General features: G+C 41.2%; 2 protein-coding genes across 8 annotated transcripts in view; both read left to right on the forward strand.

Annotated features, from left to right (window-relative positions):
- LOC135504085 (homeobox protein Hox-C5a-like) overlaps positions 1 to 24,670 on the forward strand; it is a 95,354-nt gene that overhangs the window by 58,209 nt on the left and 12,475 nt on the right. For 6 of the 7 annotated variants that reach the window (XR_010450068.1, XR_010450063.1, XR_010450064.1 and 3 more), the window contains exon 2: positions 1,835 to 1,882. The exons of the other annotated variant lie outside the window; for it this stretch is intronic. The gene's annotated coding sequence lies outside the window, so the exon portion shown is untranslated. The remainder of the gene's footprint in view (positions 1 to 1,834; positions 1,883 to 24,670) is intronic. 7 annotated transcript variants of the gene reach the window in all.
- Positions 5,591 to 9,277, forward strand: LOC135504079 (homeobox protein Hox-C4a). The gene is made up of 2 exons (XM_064922358.1): positions 5,591 to 6,950; positions 7,519 to 9,277. Exons 1-2 carry the CDS (start codon positions 6,509 to 6,511, stop codon positions 7,884 to 7,886), a joined length of 810 nt encoding a protein of 269 aa, XP_064778430.1. The 5' UTR covers positions 5,591 to 6,508; the 3' UTR covers positions 7,887 to 9,277.

A 24,670-nucleotide genomic window follows, 5' to 3' on the forward strand; every position in this document is an offset into this window, starting at 1 on the left:
CTTCTAATGTTAACATGCATGAAACCAAGGCTTTTTTGGTTACAGAAGTAAAAAAATAAGAGCACCTGGGGAGTAGGAGTGGAGCTAGGCACTGCAGGTCCTGGATTAACCTCTACATCATCAGAGGACCAGAGGAGGAGTAGGATGAGGGTATGGCTAAAGACTATCAGGACTGGTAGTCTAGTGTGTTCAGAACAGAGAGTAAAAGGAGCAGATTTCTGGGCGTGAGAGAATAGATTCAAGGCATAATGTACAGACAGAGGTATGGTAGGATGTGAGTACATTGGAGGTAGACCTAGGCATTGAGTAATGATGAGAGAGATATTGTCTCTAGAGATGTTTAAACCTGGTGATGTCACCACATATGTGGGAGTTGGAAGTAAATGGTAGGTTAAGGCATATTGAGCAGGGCTAGGGCTCTACAGTGAAATAAGACAATATTCACTAACCAGGACAGTAATGGACAAGGCATATTGATGTTAGGGGGAGGCATGCATAGCCGGGTGATCAATAGGGATCCAGTGAGTGGTTGGGTTGGCTGGAGACACGGTGATTCAGACAGCTAGCAGGCCCGGGGCTAGCAAGATAGCAGAAGGGCCTTACAGCAACATCTCGACGGAGGAAAGTCTGTTTTAGCCTCCGTGTGCGGTGATGTCAATAGACCAGTCGTGATGGATTAGTAGGGTTCCGAGTAGCAGAGAGGTCCAAATCCAATTGGCAAAATAGATATAGTGGCCCAAGAAATTGGCCATGGATCTATACAGCTAACAGTCCAATATGCTCTAGACAGCTAGCGGGCCGCGGTCCGGGTATTTGTAGCCCAGGAGTGGCTGATGGGCCTCTTTAACTAACCGGGAGAAAGGGCCTAGCATGGGCTAGCTCCAGGCAAATTGGTGCTTGCTCTGGGACCGACGTTAGCCAGTCGACACTCGGCTAGCAGCTAGCTAGCTGCGATGATCCAGGTGAAAATGTCCAGAGCTTGCGGTAGGAATCCGAGGATATGGAGAGAAAATAGGTCCGTATGCTCTGGTTTGAGTCGTTTTGTACAAACTGGCGAGAGCTTTCCGAGCTAAACTGTTAGCTGATGACCGCTAGCAGTGGTTAGCTGACTACTAGCTATTAGCTGGATAGCTTCTCTTGGGGGATTGGGGGATTCCGGATTCGAGGTGAATACAAATACTTTAGAAAAATATATATCCGCACCACATTGGGTGAGGCGGGTTGCAGGAGAGTGTTTTGAAGTTGAGGTTTAGAAAAAAATGTAAAAAAGATATGCGCATAAAAATATATATACAGGGGACACGACAAGACGAGGACAAAAGACGTCTGACTGCTACGCCAACTTGGATTGTTCCACACTGAATTGAAATAAAAAAAAATCTAAATCTAATAGGGTCCCCAAATTCAAGGACATGAACATTGTTCCTTAATGGAGAAAGTTAAATGTGGTTTGTATTTTCCAAATACATTCAGGGAAAAGAGTGATGTCGTTAGAAATGGGAATTTGTGTCGTATGACTTGATTTTCGTTAATTGATTTTCGATGACAAATTAACAAGTATTTAGCTATTTCAAACCTGCTAATTTATTAGATAATTCTCCAATAACGATCATTTTGTGGTTTATGAAATTCGAAAATACTGCAGGCTATCCTGGCCCTCCATTACCAATACCGTATGTTGTTTTTCATGGCATCATAGGCTATTCTATTTTAGAGCTTTTATTAAAACCATTCCGAATAATTTGGAGTGGGAATAATATATACTTTTACGCATTTTAATTTTATTGGTTATCCCACTGATCATCTAATTTGATATATTTTTTCAATTTTGCAGACAACAATCGAGGACTGAGGCGGAATGAAGGGGAGCATGTATGTATCAGTAAGTTGTTTATTATTTTGTACACAAATAGGCGACATGCCCTGTCCTTTCCCGTGCGCAGAGCCAACAGAGAGGGCAGTGTTCCCTGATAATGGCGATGAAGCTATTTGCTCTCATGATTAGAAGTTGGTTTCACTGAAGCCTAGACATATGCACACAAATTCCATTGTGCAATGGGTTTATTATTAAACATTACATTTCACACAGTTTGGCCTCACCGGGCCTCACCATGCACACTGGTCAATGTATTATAATATTCTGAAAGATATCTAATTCAAAATCTTTATTGGTCTCCCGAGTGGCGCAACGGTCTAAGGCACTGTATCTCAGTGAAAGAGGCGTCACTACAGTCTCTGGTTCGAATCCAGTCTGAATCACTGTGATTGGGTGTCATAGGGCAGCGCACAATTGCCCCAGTGTCATACGGGAATGGACAGGGTAGGCCGTCATTGTAAATACTAATTTGTTCCTAATTAACTGACTTGTCTGGTTAAATAAAAAAACAACATTATTCAGTGAAAGAACAACGAATGTTTTCTCATCCTACCATCAATGTTGTAGCCTACATGTGTTGCATGCATATCGTGTGTTACAGATATGCATAGCATATGCGTGTGAAGAGAACATGCTGAAAGGTTTACATTTAACAGAATAGCAAATGTTAACCATTTTTCCCATGAACAAATGGAACATCAAATTAGTTCGCCTATGGCCCTCGTTTTTCTGTAGTTCTACATTATAACTCGATATTGAACTAGATGAGAGATCTGAAAGCCATTTGTGGGGAGAAATTATTTATTTATTTTCGCCCATCAATAATCCTTGGCAGTGAACTATTGGAAGTAGTCAAACGCGAGGGTTTAAACGCAGGTCAGGCTGTCTAACGAATATTAAAATGCGTCCACAACACTGGAGCTGGGTGGAGAGGGGGCCTGTGAAGGCGTGGGCGGGGGTAGGGCGTTTGTGTGCAAAAATTATAATAATATGTGGAGATTTGCAGATGCTAACGTAAGATGAGTACGAAAGGGTCCTTTACATTTTGAGTACGTTTTCTTATTCTCTTGTCTCATGGTTACCAAGGTAGCTGACGTCTTTTGCAGGCCTACCTTCACCTTTTCGATTATTTTCTATTCTATTCTAGGTATACCATTTTATCAAGTTAAGTGAACATGTTATTGTTTTGATTACTTAAAAAATAAAACATTCTATTGGATTCTATTTCTAGACTATATATTAAATATATTCACGATTTCAGTAGCCTATGTTTGCCCCTCTGGATTATTGAAACAGGTCACATTCACACCATGCAGGATATAACATTTTTCATCTCCGTCTTCTCATTAACTTCTGGAGTGGCAGGAAGAGGGGTTACGGAGCGGTCAGTATGGTAATGGCGAGGCATGCGAGCACAAGAAATCGTTGGGGACAAAATAAACATATATTTCATCTGTGCTGTCACGCGGTAGCTCGCTTTGTACCCGTAGTGCACGTGTTTTGCCTGAATATTCATAGTTTAGAGAAGTTACCTCAAAGGCAGGGTTTTGATTGAATCTGATATAGAAAAACATATTAGGCAGGAGACTATTCGTGTGTGTGAGAGAGAGAGATAGAGAGAGAGAGAGAGAAAGAGAGAAAGAGAGAGAGAGAGAGAATAGAGAGAGAGAGAGAGAGAGAGAGAATAGAGAGAAAGAGAGAGAGAGAGAGAATAGAGAGAGAGAGAGAGAGATATATAGAGAGAGAGAGAGAGATAATATAAATATATATATATATATATATATATATAGGGAGAGAGATAGAGAATAGAGAGAGAGAGAATAGAGAGAATAGAGAGAGAGAGGGAGGGAGATAGAGAATATATATATATATATATATATATATGAGGGAGAGAGATAGAGAGATAGAGAGATAGAGAATAGAGGGAGGGAGGGAGGGAGGGAGAGAGAGAGAGAGAGAGAGAGAGAGAGAGAGAGAGAGAGAGAGAGAGAGAGAGAGAGAGAGAGAGAGAGAGGTTTTCACCAAACTGAATTCGTCCAGTTGGAGCTCTTCTTTTCAGGCTGCAATGGAAAAGACTCATTAGTTCCCTATATGTACCCTGTAGAACCGAATTTGTGTTAATAGATAACAATCGCAAGTACGTCTCTACGGGAATACATGGGTTACTGAAATCCCACGTCTCTACGGGAATACATGGGTTACTGAAATCCCACGTCTGTCAAGATAATCGTCTGCTCAACCCTCGCTTCTATCCAGTAGGTTATAGCTGCATGCAGTGTTAGTAGGAATAATAGGGCACGAGTAGCATACATCTCAGAAGAAGTCTGTGTGCAGCATACACAGTATGTGTTCAACCTCCACATAAGTAGCCTAGGCATTGTCAGGACGTCCATAGGCCTATATTGTGTACAGTAGGCTATCTGGAAGCAAAGGACTTCTACGAGTATTCGGTCCGTACCAGCAAGCACGTAAAAAAAACAGCAATCGTTTAAAGCGGATTGATTTACTGCGTTTTACAGCCCTATAAAACGCCTCAAACATCGCTGCCAAAAGTAATAGAAATGGCGGGCGCGGTCTACACATAAGCAAACCATAAACATCTGCCCTGTTATGTCATTTTCACCTGCTCATATAAGACTAAAAGAAGGCCACTACCGCTACATTAGATGATGATTAACAGGTGATTGACCTCTTATTATAATCCATCCCTAGTATGTAGTAGGTCCTACATTTATAATATATTTATTTTATATAAATATTTAATATTTAAATATTTAATATTATTATTATTAACTCCATTGACTCACAAAGGTCACATTGATTATATAGGTCTACAGTCCTGTGGTTTGTGGTGTCGTGCATAATTGAAGGCATGGAATTACAGCCACTGACAAATTTAGCCAGCAGTTAATGACAGTATAATAGCACCTTGTAAAGTGTCTGTGGCAACAGATAGTCTACCAGACATAATTGACAGTTTATCTGCAAGAGTTTGTAATGGACTTACTCCCCCATCTAGGTTTAACATCAAATTAATAACCATACACGTGCACTTAGACAACCACTAGTGTTGATGGAGATAAACTTATGATTGGTCAAAACGTCCCTACGAGTCATTTCAGGGCACGTAAAGCTGGTTTCATCAACATTGCAGCCTTATAAAGATTTGTATTCAAATGCATACGTCTCTAAACATGGAGAGAGAGAGACAGAGACCTCAATGCAATATCCAATAATGACAGTGATATAAACATTAGAGATATACCATCATTAAAGAATATTTGCCTTCCCTTGTGTCCATTGCACAAGATAGCAAAGTAGGCCTATTTGACAACTATGAATGCATTTGAAAAGTATGAATGCATTTGAAAAGTATTAATGCATGTGAAAAGTATTAATGCATGTGAAAAGTATTAATGCATTTGAAAAGTATTAATGCATGTGAAAAGTATTAATGCATGTGAAAAGTATTAATGCATGTGAAAAGTATTAATGCATGTGAAAAGTATTAATGCATGTGAAAAGTATTTAATGCATTTGAAAAGTATTAATGCATGTGAAAAGTATGAATGCATGTGAAAAGTATGAATGCATGTGAAAAGTATGAATGCATGTGAAAAGTTTTAATGCATGTGAAAAGTATTAATGCATGTGAAAAGTATGAATGCATGTGAAAAGTATTAATGCATGTGAAAAGTATTAATGCATGTGAAAAGTATTAATGCATGTGAAAAGTATGAATGCATGTGAAAAGTATGAATGCATGTGAAAAGTATTAATGCATGTGAAAAGTATTAATGCATGTGAAAAGTATTAATGCATTTGAAAAGTCTTAATACATTTGAAAAATATTTGGAATGCTATGTTTGAAAAGTATTGACACAGTTTTGAAAGTTCTCAAATGCAAAGCAAAATACTCATTGTGTGGTTACTTCCCTGATACGGTGCCCATTTGGTGTCCACTTTCTTCTCATATGAGCCAAGCTCAGTTCTAGTTTAAAAAATAATATATATATCATAATTAGAACTGCTATGTGAAAGGGAATTTTAGCGTATTTTTTTTTAACCTATTTAGGATTTGGCGAACATTATTGGAATATTTTATATTTGAGAATAATATTCTTAGAGAGGGTCATAGGCCAACTTTCTGTGATCTAGGCAGGCCTAATCATTCTACTTTTTTTTTTGGTTATTATTTTTACTATTAATACTTATTATTAGTATTATTTACTGCTATTTGTACCTCTGAAATTATGCTAATAATATAACTATAATGACACTGGGTAATTCACATAAGAAGTGTTTGTGTTGCAATTTTTTGCTGCAATATCAATGGCATTGATAACACAACAAGGGAGAGTGAGAGAGAAATTAAAATTGAATTCAGAGAGCAGAGAGCAGAGAGAGAGAGAGAGAGAGAGAGAGAGAGAGAGAGAGATTATGCACACAATGGCGACCGAAGATATGTTTCAAAACCTTTGGTTCCTTATCCGGGGACTAGCTCTCACTCTGCCATTGGGCCGTGGGGTCACGTGGTACAACTAACTTTACAAGGGCTGCTCGCAAGTAGGAGGGCTATATGGAGCAGAAAAACGACAAAGCTAGAAAAATAAATTTCCACTGCAGAAATTAATGATCATGAGCTCGTATTTGATGGACTCTACCTACATTGATCCGAAATTTCCTCCATGCGAGGAATATTCACAAAACAGCTACATCCCCGAGCACAGCCCCGAATATTACAGCCGCGCCAGGGACCCTGGCTCTGGTTACCAGCATCACCATCAGGAGTTATACCCTCCGCGGGCGAGCTACCAAGAGCGCCAATATAATTGTGCAAGCATCCCTGAACCTGACACGCAAAGGGGACATGGACTACCCCATTCTGCGCACCTGCTTGCAGGGAAAGGGCAGCCAGCCTCATGTGAGACCCCACAGTTACCCATGTCCCCCATCACTCCACCAGCTGCATCCTCCGCCTGCAACCAAGCTACACCGGAGCATCCAAACAGCTCAGCCTCCTCCAAGCAGCCCGTGGTATACCCATGGATGAAGAAAATTCACGTCAGCACCGGTAGGCAACTTGTCTGTGTTTGTCTGTTCTCTCTCTCCACTCTCCTACTCCTTTCTCTTCCTTTCCCTCCCTTTATCAGTGCCTCTGACTCCCATCTCCTTCCCAGCCCCTGCTTAGATAGGGGAGAAGCCTTTGAAATGGCACAATTGAGTCGGATTTACGACTCGGCGTCGGTAATTACACCCGCCATAAATTTTATAGCAGAGGTATACTCTGGGCAGCCGTATCACCATGTGGCTTCTGCTGTTATGTATGTGCGGGATGAAGAGAAGAGGGGGAGAGATGAACAGAAAAAAGACTGGCTTTGGAATCTTGCATTAATAATTTAGTGCATACTTGGATGTGAGTGTCCCCTCATTATGGAGAAATAGACAAGTTCTTAACTTCCCATTTCTATGATTTCTAATACCATAACTAGCATATCTAGCCATTCCTTATGCCCTGCCCATCATATGTCTCAGTTGAGGACACTATTGTTTACCCACTCCTTCCCTACTTGTCTTTCTCGCTCTCTCTCTCTCTATCTCTCTCTCTCTCTTTCTCTCTCTTTACTTCTCCCCCTTTACAGCGAACCCGAATTACAATGGACCGGATTCCAAGCGGTCTAGGACAGCCTACACTCGACAGCAGGTCTTAGAATTGGAGAAGGAGTTCCACTATAACCGCTATTTAACTCGGCGGAGGCGCATTGAGATAGCCCATACCTTGGTTCTCTCCGAACGACAAATCAAGATTTGGTTTCAGAACCGCAGGATGAAGTGGAAAAAAGACCATAGGCTTCCTAACACCAAAGTCAGATCCTCCACCACGAGCATATCCTCCGGGTCCAACACAACCTCATCAGCCGGTGTTGTCGCCACTTCCTCGGCCACTGGTAGCATTACTCCAGATGAACTGTCCGGAGTAGAGGATGGCGAGGATATTACAAGGTTATAAGGCTAAAAGAAAAGCCCTTTAAGAAGGGGGATAGAGAATGACTGATTATTTATACTATATTATATATTTTGTTTTCGTAGGTATTTGTGCGGTTTCATTTAAGTCCAAAGTTATATAAAATGCATGTTATATCGCATGGATTTATACGAATACTGATGAGTTATTTTTACGTGACACAGGGTTTAAGTTATTTAATGCTGAATCAAGATTATGTTTTTTTTACGAGAAAAATGTGTTGAATGAAGGAAATTATTGTACATTTAATCTAAATGTTATTGTGAGCCATTTGTTTGCCCTACCGCCCAAGTTGAAATGCACAATCTATTTATTTCAAGCTCAACACTGGAAGAATGTCATTATTAGGCAATCATAGTTATTTTTGGTAAAAATGCTGGAACGTACCAATGGAACATTGATCTTGAACGCATATGTTTAGGATTATAACAAGGTGAATTAGCTCCTTGCTTTCAGAAACAGGATTTTTAATTACAATCTAGTTTGTGGTGTGTTTAGCAGATTATTGTGAAATGCAATACACAGAGTTTAGTGTATTTGTTATAATCATATTGGTCAATAAAACAGTGGGTGTACTCGTTTTACGCGCGTTTGGATCGATTCATTCATGGCCAACAGAGTGCTTATTGTTTTGGTGACTGTGGCCATTGATGTGGTGGCCGTTATATAAAATAGTATTGTCACAATTTACCAAGTTCTTTATTGATGGTTCAGCCTAACAACGCATTATTTGTTTGGCAATGTTTAGCTATACATTGTTTAGCCTATGCCAAATATGATACTGACGATTTGAAATGTTCCTTTAGAATCGTTCTCGAGGTCGGCACTCGTATACAGATCCACCGTTCATATCCCCCCTAATCCAATAATAATCCATAATTCTACTCCAAATAAAGGGTTATGGCCTGGCTGCATGCATCATATTATCCTACATGTAGCTCATTATTCTCAAGGACATTCAATTAACTTGGCAAGCCATTCCACCAGGCCCTCAACCATGCCCCTTCAGATTATACTGGCTGGCTGGAGCCCTGCTTCCTGCTCATTACTGAACATACAGCTCTGCACATACCTTTTGGAAATCAATTTCATATTGCCAAAATATGACACATAATCAGTTGTGTTGATGGTATATGGGCTCATATTAATTCATTGTTTAGCCCCAATTGCAGGTTGCTTCTTTTCTTCTAATAAAGTCAATAACTGAGATCAGATTCTGAAAGGCCTAAGGCCTTGAAGGACTACATCGTGGACTATAAGTGAGAATATAGCCTGCAAAAGATTGTATTCGGATTATATCTACCAGCAAGACCTGTTGCCTCTTAAAAATATGCATCCAGATTTTCCAAGATGATCTTGTATAAAACAATAGTTTGGATAATAGTGTTTTATATGCATGCACGTAGGCCTTCTCAATATGCAATCATTTGTACCCTATATACAATGGAATGTTAGTTATAAATTTGAGATGTTCACCAATTGTCATTCGTATAATAGTCTATGTTTGTTGCGCCCTGAGACCTCCCCCGTCAAAGTGAAGAATGTGCTTTTAAAAAGTGGCGCTTGAGGCAACGTCATCGTAACCTCTGCTCTTGGTAAGTATACCCTATACTGCTCAAGCATCGTGGTGGGATTTACGATAGGACTATGGCAATGTTGTGGACGTGTTGTCACCATGCAACTGTGATAATACATAGGACAGTCATATTGCGCCTACGATCTTATCTGTGCCCTAGCCACGAAACAGGCCATCCAATTAACAGTTCTCCAAAACGAAATTCATTGTAGAATAACTTTTTCTTATTCTGCTCAAAATGTTGTGCAAAAAAATGCAATGTTTGAAAAGAGCGCAATAGTTTGATAGATGATTTAAACTGTGTGACTTGAATATAAATGATAAAACGGCTTGCTAGGTGGGGGGCAAAGAGCACAAAGGGAAGAGGTATTCTAAACCATCAATCTTAGCGCCGCAGAGTAACGAATTATTTGGGTCTGAATATATTAATTTGGCAACAGCCTCTCTCAGAAATAAACCCAAATCGCTAACTAGTAATTTTACGAAATAAAACTATCAGGGGCAAAAATGAAACTTAACACCGTGACTTGGACATGACTTTGGAATGGCAGTTGGAACGCCCGTAAAGCCCTAAAACATGCAGAATTCCAGTAGCCTTTATGTAGCTGCCTGGACAATTGAGAGAAATTCATGTGTAGCTACGCCACAGTCTCACCATCCCTCCAATCTCTTTCTAGATCCTGTCGCCTCCATGTAGCGAGGCTGAAAAGGTACTTTATTGAAGTTTGGGATCAACCGCGAGAAGGCCGAGTTCAGTCGGAGGGCACATTTTCTGTCCCATTAGGTCCGTTTCAGCCGGGATGGCCGACCTTTGCAACCCCCCGTGACCTGACTGGGTCTCTATACTTGTACCTTCTGTGTGTGCCCACGTAGGTCGTCCCCGGTCCTTGCGTGGTCTCGTCAGGGCTCTGGACTTTCTTTGTGTGTTTTTCTACTTGAGGGGCCGGTAGAAGGGCACCTCTGAATGTGTTGGTCTTTTGTTGCTCTCAGTGGTGACCCGAGAGTGCGGTGAACTGTCGGTCACTTCTCTTCCATTGTGCGCCCTGTAGGACCTAGACCCTTTGTAGGACATCCTACAAATTTGAGGGACTTCCAAGCGGTTACTTCGGAGCTTATGATCGGTCTGCGTGTGAGTGTTACTCATGTTGAATGCATTATTACCTTTTTATATTAGAATTATGTACATAACAAAAATAGTTTTGATGTGCATAGCTTCCGTGTAATCTCACGAGTACATATTCGAGGATAGTAATTCAATTTCAATATGATTAAATTAAGGATTGGTAGACCTAAACCGGGGCGGCAGGGTAGCCTATCGGTTAGAGCGTTGGACTAGTAACCGGAAGGTTGCGAGTTCAAACCCCCGAGCTGACAAGGTACAAATCTGTCGTTCTGCCCCATGAACAGGCAGTTAACCCACTGTTCCCAGGTCGTCATTGAAAATAAGAATGTGTTCTTAACTGACTTGCCTGGTTAAATAAAGATAAAATAAAAAATGTATATATGCACTTTCCGGCGTAGTATAGGCGTAAGCCTACCTACATTTAAATGCAAATGTGTTCCTGGACATGCCTTTGATTCTTACAATAACATAACCAGTTCTAAAATAAATAACATCGTTTTTTTTAACAGAAATATTTTTAAATCCATATGCTGTTGCTATCTATCATTTGTATATTGTGTAGGCATATTGTGTATTTTATTACAAACTTTTGTACCTCATGTAGCAAAAATCTATCTTTGCAGTTGACGGAATGTCACTTTAGGATCTATGGTTAAAGTGGGCCTACGAATATCTAGACTTAATTCTCTCTCACCATATGTCAGCATCAGAGATGCTCATTAGAGATGATGCCGGGGATCTCCATGCAAAATATTACATGGCAGGTGTGTTTCATAGAACTGTATTAGGAAGTATTCCCCTCTTACAGTTTGAACATTTGACTTTCTCTCAGATTCATCTCCATATAGATATTTAGGCTATGGTATGTTACAGTATGTATTTGTGTGGGTAACATACTATATAGTGACTCGTAATCACTATAATAGTGAGGTGGCAGGTAGCCTAGTGGTTAGAGCGTTGGACTAGCTGGGCTAGTAACCGATAGGTTGCACGATTGAATCCCCGAGCTGACAAGTTAAACATCTGTCATTCTGTCCCTGAACAAGGCAGGTAACCACTGTTCCTAGGCCGTTATTGAAAATAAGAATTTATTCTTAACTGACTTGCCTAGTTAAATAAAGGTCAGATATATATTATGAACTGTATTTAGAGGATTGACGTTCAAATTTACTTTTTAGAATTATTCAACACAAAAGTGTTTTTTCCGAATAGAATGAACGATATTTAGATAATGATTTGAATTGCTCCCAACGAGATATTAAACCTACTACAGTCTATATGGCACAAATAATGTGTTTACGGGCCTACAAAATGTCACGCGATATTTTATAGGATGCATACCACATTTGATAGGATTTGATATAATTTGGCTTTCGGTCCACTTTTATGTAACCCTGTAGAACCTGTATAACGCCTGTAGAACCTGTAGAACCACCGTAGAACCTGTAGAACCCTTGTAAAACATGTATAACCCCTGTATAACCCCTGTATAACCTGTAGAAACCCATTTCCAGCTAACTTACTTTTCAATGGCCTGTAGTATTCGTACAACCCTTTCAAGCTAACATGCAACTATTTGTCTTTATATGTGTATCGCATATTGGAGTTCTTACACTTATAGGCCTATTCGTTATAAAAATGAATAGTGTAGCCTAAACTTGGACCTCTGTAGATTGTGTATAGCTCACGAATTTATAGCTAAACCTAGCTACATCTTGCATCCGGAATTTGACATTAAGGCTAGGGATATACGGTTACAACTTCCTTTGAGGGGCTTCTTCTGAGCATACAGTCAACGGCATCTAGTTAGCCACCTCGTCACTGACCTCATGGTCTGAAGATATCTGGAAGTTACAGTATGTGACAACTTTTATTTTCACGATGTCCAATATTATTTGAGTAAACACAATCAGCATGAAACACGTTATTGTTTCACTTCTGACTTTAGTTTAATTGAGTCATTGTACTTTGTGACACAATGCGAAAAGACACGGTCAATTGAAAGAAAACATTATTGATACTGCTCAGAAATGATGGAGAAAGTGTTTTTAACAGACATTCTCCCGGGACTTAAAAATGCAAGCTGTCCCATCATACACCAGCTGCAACCTAATGTCTATTCAACTTGATTTGAAAACTTGATAACGAGTTTCAGCTTTCTATCAAATCTACATTTGAATGTAATTAATAAGAAAACTAATTTGAACGTAGAAAATGTAAATAATTATGTGGGTTTACATTTAAAGGAATTACGCACTAGCTCTAATTAAATGTTTTGTTTACTTTGTAACTAGCTCCAGGCTAAGATCCGTCTTTTCAGAAATTGTTTATGTTCGTTTATTATTTATTTGTTTAATTGTCTAACTTCATGTCATGTATTTCAATTGGTGTGATTAATTCCCCAAAAGTAAATAAAGAATACGTTGCATTTGTACAAATGTAGCCTATAGTGGTATTTATTTCTTAAATATAATGATTTGATAGCATTCCTGCAAAAGATAAGCCATTGTGAATCTTGTCTCTTCAAAGTATTTAGAGAATATTGAGATTTTTTCTCTCCATGTGATTCAAGGGAATACAGGCGAACATTCCACTCTAGAAGGTTGATTTATGGCAGGCCTTTGGCAAGGCGTGTCTCTCTCTCTCTCTCTCTCTCTCTCTCTTGGCTGACAGAAAAACGAAAACAAACTTGTATTAAATAGTTAAAATAAGTAGAAAGCATGTAACGAAGTCACATTCATCCATAAATCCTCAAAATAAATCAACAGTTGTAATGATCATTGTGGTGATAACTCATCTGTGCCTATTTTGAGATTTATGTTAGTAATGGATTATGGTTATAGCAACATTTCCTCGTCTTAGACGAGTGTCTTGTAAGACAAAAGGGCCATGTCCAGAGTATTGTGATAGGGATGAGCTAGTCTGTTTAAATGGCAGCCATGGCAGCTGCATAAAGGCGCTGAGTTGAAACAGGGTTCACGTCACCTTGTTCCAGGGATAGGGGGAATAGGGCGGCTCACTCTCACATTGACCAGATGAGAGGAGGACGCGTCATAAATCCGTAAATCTACTCTAGCGTCTGTCGGTTCTCCACCAGAGGAGCAGATGTGTCTGTCCTGTGTGCTTCTGCGCGCGCGCGCGCGCGCGTGTGTGTGTGTGTGTCGAACTGATTATTGAATCTATATTATTAATGAATTAGCTACAAGTAAAGGTACCATCCAAAGCGCAATATTATAAATATTATAAGCACTTGAACCTGACAATAGGTTGCCAAAATGTTATTTCTTTACCATCTTGGGATTATTCATAATTTAGGTAATTATAGGCCTACTGCAATTACTTATAAAGCATTGATAAACATTAGTGTAGTATAATATAACATTTACCTACATTTCAGCCCCTGGTAACAGGCAAGTGTCAGAGTATTGAGCTATTTACACTCTTAGAAAAAAAGGTGCTATATAGAATCTAAAAGGTTCTTCAGCTATCCCATAGGAGAACCTGTGGAAGAACCCTTTTTGGTTTCCGCGTAGAACCCTTTCCATAGATGGTTCTACATGGAACCCAAATGGGTTCTTTCTACCTGGATCCCACCAAAAAATATATATATATCCCATGGAGACAGCCAAGAACCATTTGGGAACTATTTTTTCTAGCGTGTAGGACATTGCAGTCAGTGGATGGTCTGAATAAACTGGGCTTTCTGAATTATAAGGGGAGAGTGATTAGCTACAATATCAAGAAAGCTACTGGTAACTTTGTGTCCTCACTAGTAAGCCCAACAGAGGTTTTATTAATATGATTTGATTAAACAGATTTCTCTGGACAATGTAACAGATTTAGCACGGGTCCTCAGATCCTCAAAAGGTTCTACAGCTGCACCATCGAGAGCATCCTGACTGGTTGCATCACTGCCTGGTACAGCAACTGCTTGGCCTCCGACCACAAGGCACTACAGGCAGTGTCAGAGGAAGGCCCTAAAAATTGTCAAAGACTCCAGCCACCCTAGTCATAGTCTGTTCTCTCTGCTACCGCTTGGCAAGCGGTGCCGGAGTGCCAAGTCTAGGTCCAAGAGACTTCTAAACAACTTCTACCCCCAAGCCATAAGACTCCTGAGCATCTAGTCAAATGGCTACCCAGACTATTTGCATTGACCCCCCCCCCCCCCTTTACACCACTGCTACTCTCTGTTGTCATCTATGCATAGTCACTTTAATAACTGTACCTAGATGTACATACTACCTCAACTAACTGGTGCCCCTCCACAATTACTCTGTATCTGTACCCCCCTGTATATAGTCTCACTATTGTTATTTTACTGCTGCTCTTTATTTACCTGTTACTTTTATCTCTTATTCTTATCAGTATTTATTTTAAACTGCACTGTTGGTTAAGGGCTTGTAAGTAAGCATTTCACTGTAAGGTCTACTACACCTGTTGTATTCAGCGCATGTGACTAATACAATTTGATTTGATTTTGATTTGATCTGATACATTTCCAAGGTGTTGTATCATTCTCAGCAGCCATCAGTTCTTGTCATCTCTCCAAGTCTGTGCACTAGGCCCATCGAATCAGGTGGGAGGGGTGGTGGACTACCAGTTGCATTCACTGAGTGTTCTGTAGGCTATGCGGAACTCAATGGTTCCTATTGCATTGTAGCAGATACATGAATCATGACAAGACTCCATAAAAAATGTATTCAGTGTTGATGCCCGGTATATTGCCCCACCACCTGGAAATGTTAGGGAATAACGGGACTGTGATTATGCTCAAATTGTTTATTAGGTACATCACCCCGTTCACTAAAAATGGCCACTCTTACAGACAGTGAGCCACGTGGTCATGACTTACTATAAAAAGCGTGGTATGATCGTTGATGCCAGGCACGCCAGTTCCAGTATCTCAGAAATAGGGTTTAAAAAAGATATATACATACAGTGGGGCAAAAAAGTATTTAGTCAGCCATCAATAGTGCAAGTTCTGCCACTTAAAAAGATGAGTGAGGTTTGTCATTTTAATCATAAGTACACTTCAACTATGACAGACAAAATGAGAAAAAAAATCCAGAAAATAACATTGTAGGATTTTTAATGAATTTATTTGCAAATTATGGTGGAAAATAAGTATTTGGTCACCTACAAACAAGCAAGATTTCTGGCTCTCACAGACCTGTAACTTCTTCTTTAAGAGGCTCCTCTGTCCTCCACTCGTTACCTGTATTAATGTCACCTTTTTGAACTTGTTATCAGTATAAAAGACACCTGTCCACAACCTCAAACAGTCACACTCCAAACTTCACTATGGCCAAGACCAAAGAGCTGTCAAAGGACACCAGAAACAAAATTGTAGACCTGCACCAGGCTGGGAAGACTGAATCTGCAATAGGTAAGCAGCTTGGTTTGAAGAAATCAACCGTGGGAGCAATTATTAGGAAATGGAAGACATGCAAGACCACTGATAATCTCCCTCGATCTGGGGCTCCACGCAAGATCTCACCCCGTGGGGTCAAAATGATCACAAGAACGGTGAGCAAAAATCCCAGAACCACACGGGGGGACCTAGTGAATGACCTGCAGAGAGCTGGGACCAAAGTAACAAAGCCTACCATCAGTAACACACTACACCGCCAGGGACTCAAATCCTGCAGTGCCAGATGTGTCCCCCTGCTTAAGCCAGTACATGTCCAGGCCCATCTGAAGTTTGCTAGAGAGCATTTGGATGATCCAGAAGAAGATTGGGAGAATGTCATATCGTCAGATGAAACCAAAATAGAACTTTTTGGTAAAAACTCAACTCGTCGTGTTTGGAGGACAAAGAATGCTGAGTTGCATCCAAAGAACACCATACCGACTGTGAAGCATGGGGTGGAAACATTATGCTTTCGGGCTGTTTTTCTGCAAAGGGACCAGGACGACTGATCCGTGTAAAGGAAAGAATGAATGGGGCCATGTATCGTGAGATTTTGAGTGAAAACCTCCTTCCATCAGCAAGGGCATTGAAGATGAAATGTGGCTGGGTCTTTCAGCATGACAATTATCCCAAACACACCGCCCGGGCAACGAAGGAGTGGCTTCGTAAGAAGCATGTCAAGGTCTCCAGATCTCAACCCCATAGAAAATCTTTGGTGGGAGTTGAAAGTCCGTGTTTCCCAGCAACAGCCCCCAAATATCACTGTTCTAGAGGAGATCTGCATGGAGGAATGGGCCAAAATACCAGCAACAGTGTGTGAAAACTTTGTGAAGACTTACAGAAAACATTTGACCTCTGTCATTGCCAAAAAAGGGTATATGACAAAGTATTGAGATAAACTTTTGTTATTGACCAAATACTTGTTTTCCACCATAATTTGCAAATAAATTCATTAAAAATCCTACAATGTAATTTTCTGGATTTTTTTTCTCATTGTGTCTGTCATAGTTGAAGTGTACGTATGATGAAAATTACAGGATTCTCTCATCTTTTTAAGTGGGAGAACTTGCACAATTGGTGGCTGACTAAATACTTTTCGCCCCACTGTATATATATATATATAACATATATATATATAATATATAATATATATATATATATATATAAAAATGTAAAGAAGAATTTGTCTGTCAGGATTTGACATAAACAGCATGAGTACGTCCCCCGTGCTGCCTGGGGTCAGCGGTACAGACTGGTTGCGGTGGTTTAATGATGTGGGGAATGTTTTCCTGACCCATGCTAGGTCCCTTGATACCAACTGAGAAACGTTTCAATGCCCAGAAGAAAGGCTGTTTTGGAGGCAATGAGGTCCTACCCGGTACTCGATGGGTGTACCTAATTGGCCAGTGAGTGTAAATTAAACCATAGAACAGTACTACAAGAAACAGAGCCCTGCCTAACATAAGGGGTCCCTAATGTAAACTGGATCTCGTTCCTCCGTTGGAAAAGTCTATAAGACTGTTCCACATTAGCTATTCCATACTGTTCTACTTTAGCTTTCTATGGTTGGTAAAAAAAAAATCTTATCAAATCAAATATTGGTCACTACACAGATTTGCAGATGTTATTGCAAGTGCAGTGAAATGCTTATGTTTCTGGCTCCAACAGTGCAGTAATCAGGCATATCACAAGAAAGAGCCATCGTACCTAAACTTAACCCTTTGAGTTCTTTCTGTTTTAACCCTGTAACCATGCAGAATTACTGGGTCAAAAATTCATTAGTCAAATCCCAAAGTGAAACTTTGAATAACAATACACACATAATCCATAAAGTAAAAAACTGGAAATGAAGTAATATCAGAACAAGCAATGTCCGGAATGTAAATATTTATATATCTAAAAAAATAGTAGGTTTAGACAGTATGGACAGTATAGGAATAGAAAAGGATTGTACAGCAGTAGTTATATAGGATGAGCCATGACCACTGTACATACATATAAAGTGGGTAAAACGCTGCAAACATTGTTAAAGTGACCAGTGTTCAATGTCTCTATATACATTCGGCAGCAGTCTCTAAGGTGCAGGGCAAAGTACCTGGCAGTGGCCAGCTAGTGATGTCCGTGTAGCAGTCTGATGACCTGGAAATGAAAGCTATTCTTCAGTCTCTCTGTCCCGGCTTTGATGCACCTGTACTATCTCCGTCTGCTAGATGGTAGCAGGGAGAACAGCCTGTGGCTCGAGTGGCTGAGGTCCTTGATGATCTTCTTAGCTTTCCTATGACACCAGGTGCTGTAGATGTCCTGGAGGGCAGGCAGTGTGCCCCCGGTGACGCATTGGGTTGACCACACCACAGTCTGGAGAGCCATGCAGTTGCCGTACCAGGCGTTGACAGAATGTTCTCGATGGTGCATCTGTAGAAGCTTGTGAGGGTCTTAAAATGACTGAATTACAAAATGTAAACATAATATTGGCAGCTTTTTTATTTATTTTGATGCACAAGTACATAGTATGCACATTTACATCACAATTTGACACATTGCATTATTTATGACAGTTTTATAACCTTAACAAAACAGAAGAAAAAATATGTCACTGGTCTTACCGTGTCCTTTGCGGGTGAGGTTCCCGTTTGACTCCATCTCCCTCTATTATGTCACACCAATGAAATGATGTGATGTTGGTCATGTGGTGTCTCTGCAAGGGCTTAGTAACAATAGTTTTGATTTTCACTTCTCAGACCAAGAGATAAACTTGTCAGGATTAAGCGGTTCCAGTTTATATAATGTCGCACTTTTTGCATTTCTGTCTTCTGTAATCTCTTTTATCCCAAATCAAATCAAATCAAATCAAATTGATTTATATACATTCATACATCAGCTGATATCTCAAAGTGCTGTACAGAAACCCAGCCTAAAACCCTAAACAGCAAACAATGCAGGTGTAGAAGCACGGTGGCTAGGAAAAACTCCCTAGAAAGGCCAAAACCTAGGAAGAATCCTAGAGAGGACCCAGGCTATGTGGGGTGGCCAGTCCTCTTCTGGCTGTGCCGGGTGGAGACTATAACAGAACATGGCCAAGATGTTCAAATGTTCATTAATGACCAGCATGGTCCAATAATAATAAGGCAGAACAGTTGAAACTGGAGCAGCAGCACGGCCAGGTGGACTGGGGACAGCAAGGAGTCATCATGTCAGGTAGTCCTGAGGCATGATTCTAGGGCTCAGGTCCTCCGAGAGAGAGAAAGAAAGAGAGAAAGAGAGAATTAGGGAGAGCACACTTAAATTCATGCAGGACACGGAATAGGACAGGAGAAGTACTCCAGATATAACAAACTGACCCTAGCCCCCCGACACATAAACTACTGCAGCATAAATACTGGAGGCTGAGACAGGAGGGGTCAGGGGACACTGTGGCCCCATCCGATGACACCCCCGGACAGGGCCAAACAGGAAGGATATAACCCCACCCACTTTGCCAAAGCACAGCCCCCACACCACCAGAGGGATATCTTCAACCACCAACTTACCATCCTGAGACAAGGCTGAGTATAGCCCACAAAGATCTCCGCCACGGCACAACCCACGGGGGGGCCAACCCAGACAGGATGACCACATCAGTGACTCAACCCACTCAGGTGACGCACCCCTCCCAGGGACGGTATGAGAGAGCCCCAGTAAGCCAGTGACTCAGCCCCTGTAATGGGGTTAGAGGCAGAGAATCCCAGTGGAAAGAGGGGAACCGGCCAGGCAGAGACAGCAAGGGCGGTTCGTTGCTCCAGAGCCTTTCCATTCACCTTCACACTCCTGGGCCAGACTACACTCAATCATATGACCCACTGAAGAGACGAGTCTTCAGTAAAGACTTAAAGGTTGAGACCGAGTTTGCGTCTCTGACATGGGTAGGCAGACCGTTCCATAAAAATGGAGCTCTATTGGAGAAAGCCCTGCCTCCAGCTGTTTGCTTGGAAATTCTAGGGACAATTAGGAGGCCTGCGTCTTGTGACCGTAGGGTACATGTAGGTATGTACGGCAGGACCAAATCAGAGAGATAGGTAGGAGCAAGCCCATGTAATGCTTTGTAGGTTAGCAGTAAAACCTTGAAATCAGCCCTTGCTTTGATAGGAAGCCAGTGTAGGGAGGCTAGCACTGGAATAATATGATCACATTTTTTGGTTCTAGTCAGGATTCTAGCAGCCGTATTTAGCACTAACTGAAGTTTATTTAGTGCTTTATCCGGGTAGCCGGAAAGTAGAGCATTGCAGTAGTCTAACCTAGAAGTGACAAAAGCATGGATTAAATTTCTGCATCATTTTTGGACAGAAAGTTTCTGATTTTTGCAATGTTATGTAGATGGAAAAAAGGTGTCCTTGAAATGGTCTTGATATGTTCTTCAAAAGAGAGATCAGGGTCCAGAGTAACGCCGAGGTCCTTCACAGTTTTATTTGAGACGACTGTACAACCATTAAGATTAATTGTCAGATTCAACAGAAGATCTCAACACATGATACATTTCTGAAATCCTCAAGATAATAATATAACAACAAAGTGTGAATTGTAATTGTGGTACAATTGGGTCTGTAATAATGGTGCCCCAGTTTATCTAACCTGCTGTCCCAGTTGACCAAATGCGGAAGAAAAATGTGGTTTTGGCTCAGTGTACACAAATGGGTGTGTCATGCCTCATGTGAATATGATACCAACATTTGTCCTTTTTGTGTGATTAGGAAACATTTTGAGGATTTCAGAAATAAATCATTTGTTGGGCTAATACTGTATGTTGGATAGATGATGAAAGAGGTTACAGAAGAGTGAAATGCAGAAAGTGTCCCACTGTTTCAGAATTCACCCTGTATCATGTTTTTACCATGTGTTTGAAAATTTGGGCGTAACAATTTTGAAGTTATATACAATAGAAACGTATTAAAAGAGCAGAGAATCAATCCCAAAATAAGGGTGCGTAAAATAGAATTTCCGTCCGTGCTACATTTTGGGGTGAAAATGTAACACTCCCAGCATTCCTCTGAATGGACTGGATGTTCAATTTATGGTATAGGCCCAAGTTTCACACCCTGACCTTAGAGAGACGTTTTATTTCTCTATTTGGTTAGGTCAGGGTGTGATGTGGGGTGGGCATTCTATGTTCTATTTTCTATGTTTTGTATTTCTTTGTTTTGGCCGGGTATGGTTCTCAATCAGGGACAGCTGTCTATCATTGTCTATGATTGAGAACCATAATTAGGCAGCCCTTTTCACACCTGTCTTTGTGGGTAGTTAACTTTCTTTGTGGCACTAATAGCGCTTCACGGTTGTTTTGTATTGTTTATTGTTTTTGTCGGCATCATCCTAAATAAAAGGAATATGTACGCTCACCACAATGCGCTTTGGTCTAGTTCTTTCGACGGCCGTGACAGAACTACCCACCACCAAAAGACCAAACAGCGTGGGAAAAAGGAGGAATGGACATGGGGATGACATCCTGGACGGCAAGGGATCGTGGACATGGGAGGAGATCCTGGCCGAAAAGGATCGCCTGCCGTGGGAGCAGGTGGAAGCAGAGAGGAGGGCGAAGGCAGCGAGAAAGAGGGCCCAGGATTACACAGGGTCACGGCTGGCACTAAAGACCGGGAGGCCACTCCCAAAAAATTGTTTGGGGAGCACACAGGGAGTTTGGCTGGTTCAGGTTGGAGACCCCGTGCTTACCGTGGCGAGTGTCGTACTGGTCAGGCACCGTGTTATGCGGTGGAGCGCACGGTGTTTCCAGTGCGTGTTCACAGCCCGGTACGCTACATCCCAGCTCCCCGCATCTGCCCGGGTAGGGTGAGCATCCAGCCAGGACGGATGGTGCCAGCTCAGCGTGCCTGGTCTCCAGTGCGTCTCTTCGGCCCAGGATATTCTGTGCCGGTTCTGCGCACTGTGTCTCCGGTACATCTGCACAGCCCAGTGCGTACTGTGCCAGCGCCCCATATTTGCAGGGCAAATAAAAGGAATATGTACGCTCACCATGCTGCGCTTTGGTCTAGTTATTTCGACTGCCATGACACCAAGAGAGAGTTAAACAAATTAAAGGTAATGTCTATTGTACACAAACCAACATACTAATTTCCCCAAATTTCACGTTGGCCAAGAAAGACAAAATAAACCGTTTTAGTCGGTTGCTTTAATGGGTTATTTAAGAGCAGCCAATGTAGCTATGGTGCAGGGGTGGAATGGGACCAGAAATTGGCCCTGGCATTTGTAACACACCGGCCCATTTTGTTGCTGGAGGTACTCACACCGGCCCATTTTTTTTTGTTGCGGCCCGATTATTAGTACGATAATGAGAAAAAACCCAAGCTTGACAAGCCCACTAAGCTAAAAATGGACCAGCCTAGGGTTGAATGGCAGGAACCCGATTACAGAGACTTACCACCCAAAACCACTACCCTTTCCTGGGATAAATAACAGCGAGAAAGTGGTACATGACATGAAATGGAACTGTTAAATGATATGCAGTGTCTAAATCTGGATTCTCTATAGCCTCTCTGGTTACTGCATGGTGATTCATCAAAGTTCAGGGTGGTGACTGACAGCCCATCTCAGTATGTAGACCTATCATCTCATCATGGCAACCTTTTTTTATTGTTACAGGTAGACCTACATTTGCTGCAGCCGCCTATACTACATTGCCTTACTCCACCTCAAGAATGGCATTTGGCGAAAGGCTCGGCACACGCATACTCAGGCTGACTGGCTAGCGTTCAGGCAAATGAGAAATAAGTCCACTCACGCTATCCGGAAGGCCAAAGTTAGTTACTCTAAGGAGCAGTTCTCTCTCTGTGGGTCTAACCCCAAGAAGTTCTGGAAAACGGTTAAAGACCTGGAGAATAAACCCTCCTCCTCACAGCTGCCCATGTCCATTAAAGTTGAGGATGTGGTTGTTACTGACAAGAAGCAAATGGCTGAGCTCTTTAATCACCACTTCATTAGGTCAGGATTCCTATTTGACTCAGCCATGCCTCCTTGCCTGTCCAACATTTCCTCATCTCCCACCCCTTCTAATGTGACTATCCCCAATGCTTCTTCCTCTTTTCCCCTGCCCCGCTACAAAGTTTCTCCCTGCAGGCAGTCACTGAGTCAGAGGTGCTAAAGGAGCTCCTTAAACTTGACAGCAAAACAACATCTGTGTCAGATGGTTTAGACCCTTTCTTCTTTAACCTCTCTGGGTTAAATAGCCAGGGAAAATGCAGAGCGCCAAATTCAAATACATTTCTATAAAAATCAAGCTTTTATTAAATTACACATGCATGATAGCAAATTAAAGCTACACTCGTTGTGAATACATCCAAAATGTCAGACTTCAAAAAGGCTTTTCGGCGAAAGCACGAGATGCTATTATCTGATGATAGCACAACAGTAATCAATGAGAGAGTAGCATATTTCAACTCTGCAGGCGCAACACCAAAAGCAGAAATAAAATATAAATCATGCCTTACCTGTGACGAGCTTCTTTTGTTGGCTCTCCTATATGTCCCATAAACATCACAAATGGTCCTTTTGTTCGATTAATTCCGTCGATATATATTCAAAATGTCCATTTATTTGGCGTTTGATACCGAAAAACACCGCTTCCAACTTACGCAACGTCGCCACAAAATATCTCAAAAGTTACCTGTAAACTTTGCCAAAACATTTCAAACTACTTTTGTAATACAACTTTAGGTATTTCTAAATGTATATAATCGATCAAATTGAAGACGGAATGATCTGTGTTCAATACAGGAGCAAAACAAACTGACGCTATTTTTCTGGTTACGCACCTCTATCAAAAGGTACACATGAAGTGACGTTCGTTCTGAGCTGTGGTACTTCTTCATTACACAAAGGAAAAACCTCAACCAATTTCTACAAACTGGTGACATCCAGTGGAAGCGGTAGGAACAGCAGGAAAGTCGATTAGAATTCTGGATTCCCCATGAACAAATCTGATTGGTTTGTCCTCTGGGTTCTGCCTGCTAAATAAGTTCTGTTATACTCACAGACACGATTCAAACAGTTTTAGAATATTCAGAGTGTTTTCTATCCAATACTAATAATATGCATATATTAGGATCTGGGACAGAGTAGGAGGCAGTTCAGTTTGGGCACACTATTTATCCAAAAGTGAAAATGCTGCCCCCTACCCCAAACAGGTTAAGGTTGCTTCCCCTATCATCGTATGAAGCCTATCTCCAAACTTTTTAACCTGTCTCTTCTTTCTGGGGAGGTTCCCATTGCTTGGAAGGCAGCCACAGTTTGTCCTTTATTTAAAGGGGGATATCAAGCTGATCCTAACTGTTATAGGCCTATTTCTATTTTCCCTGTTTATGAAAAGTGTTGAAAAAACTTGTCAATAATCAACTGAATGGCTTTCTTGATGTCTATTGTATTCTCTATGCAATCTGGCTTCCACTCAGGTTATGGATGTGTCACTGCAACCTTAAAGGTCCTCAATGATGTCACTATTGCCCTTGATTCTAAGCAATATTGTCTGCTATTTTTATTGACTTGGCCTAAGCTTTTGATACGGTAGATAATTCCATTCTTGTGGGCCGCTAAGGAGTATTGGTGTCTCTGAGGGGTCTTTGGCCTGGTTTGCTAACTACCTCCCTCAAAGAGTGCAGTGTATAAAGTCAGAAAATCTG

Source organism: Oncorhynchus masou, chromosome 18 (assembly GCF_036934945.1).
Source record: "Oncorhynchus masou masou isolate Uvic2021 chromosome 18, UVic_Omas_1.1, whole genome shotgun sequence".
Lineage (NCBI taxonomy): Eukaryota > Metazoa > Chordata > Actinopteri > Salmoniformes > Salmonidae > Oncorhynchus > Oncorhynchus masou.

What these genes read in the sequence shown, in the direction of transcription:
- LOC135504079 (XM_064922358.1), top strand. Translation starts at nt 6,509, where the DNA reads ATGATCATGAGCTCGTATTTGATGGACTCTACCTACATTGATCCGAAA. An exon ending in GAAAATTCACGTCAGCACCG is followed by an intron (nt 6,951 to 7,518) that starts GTAGGCAACTTG and finishes CCCCCTTTACAG; the next exon opens with CGAACCCGAATTACAATGGA.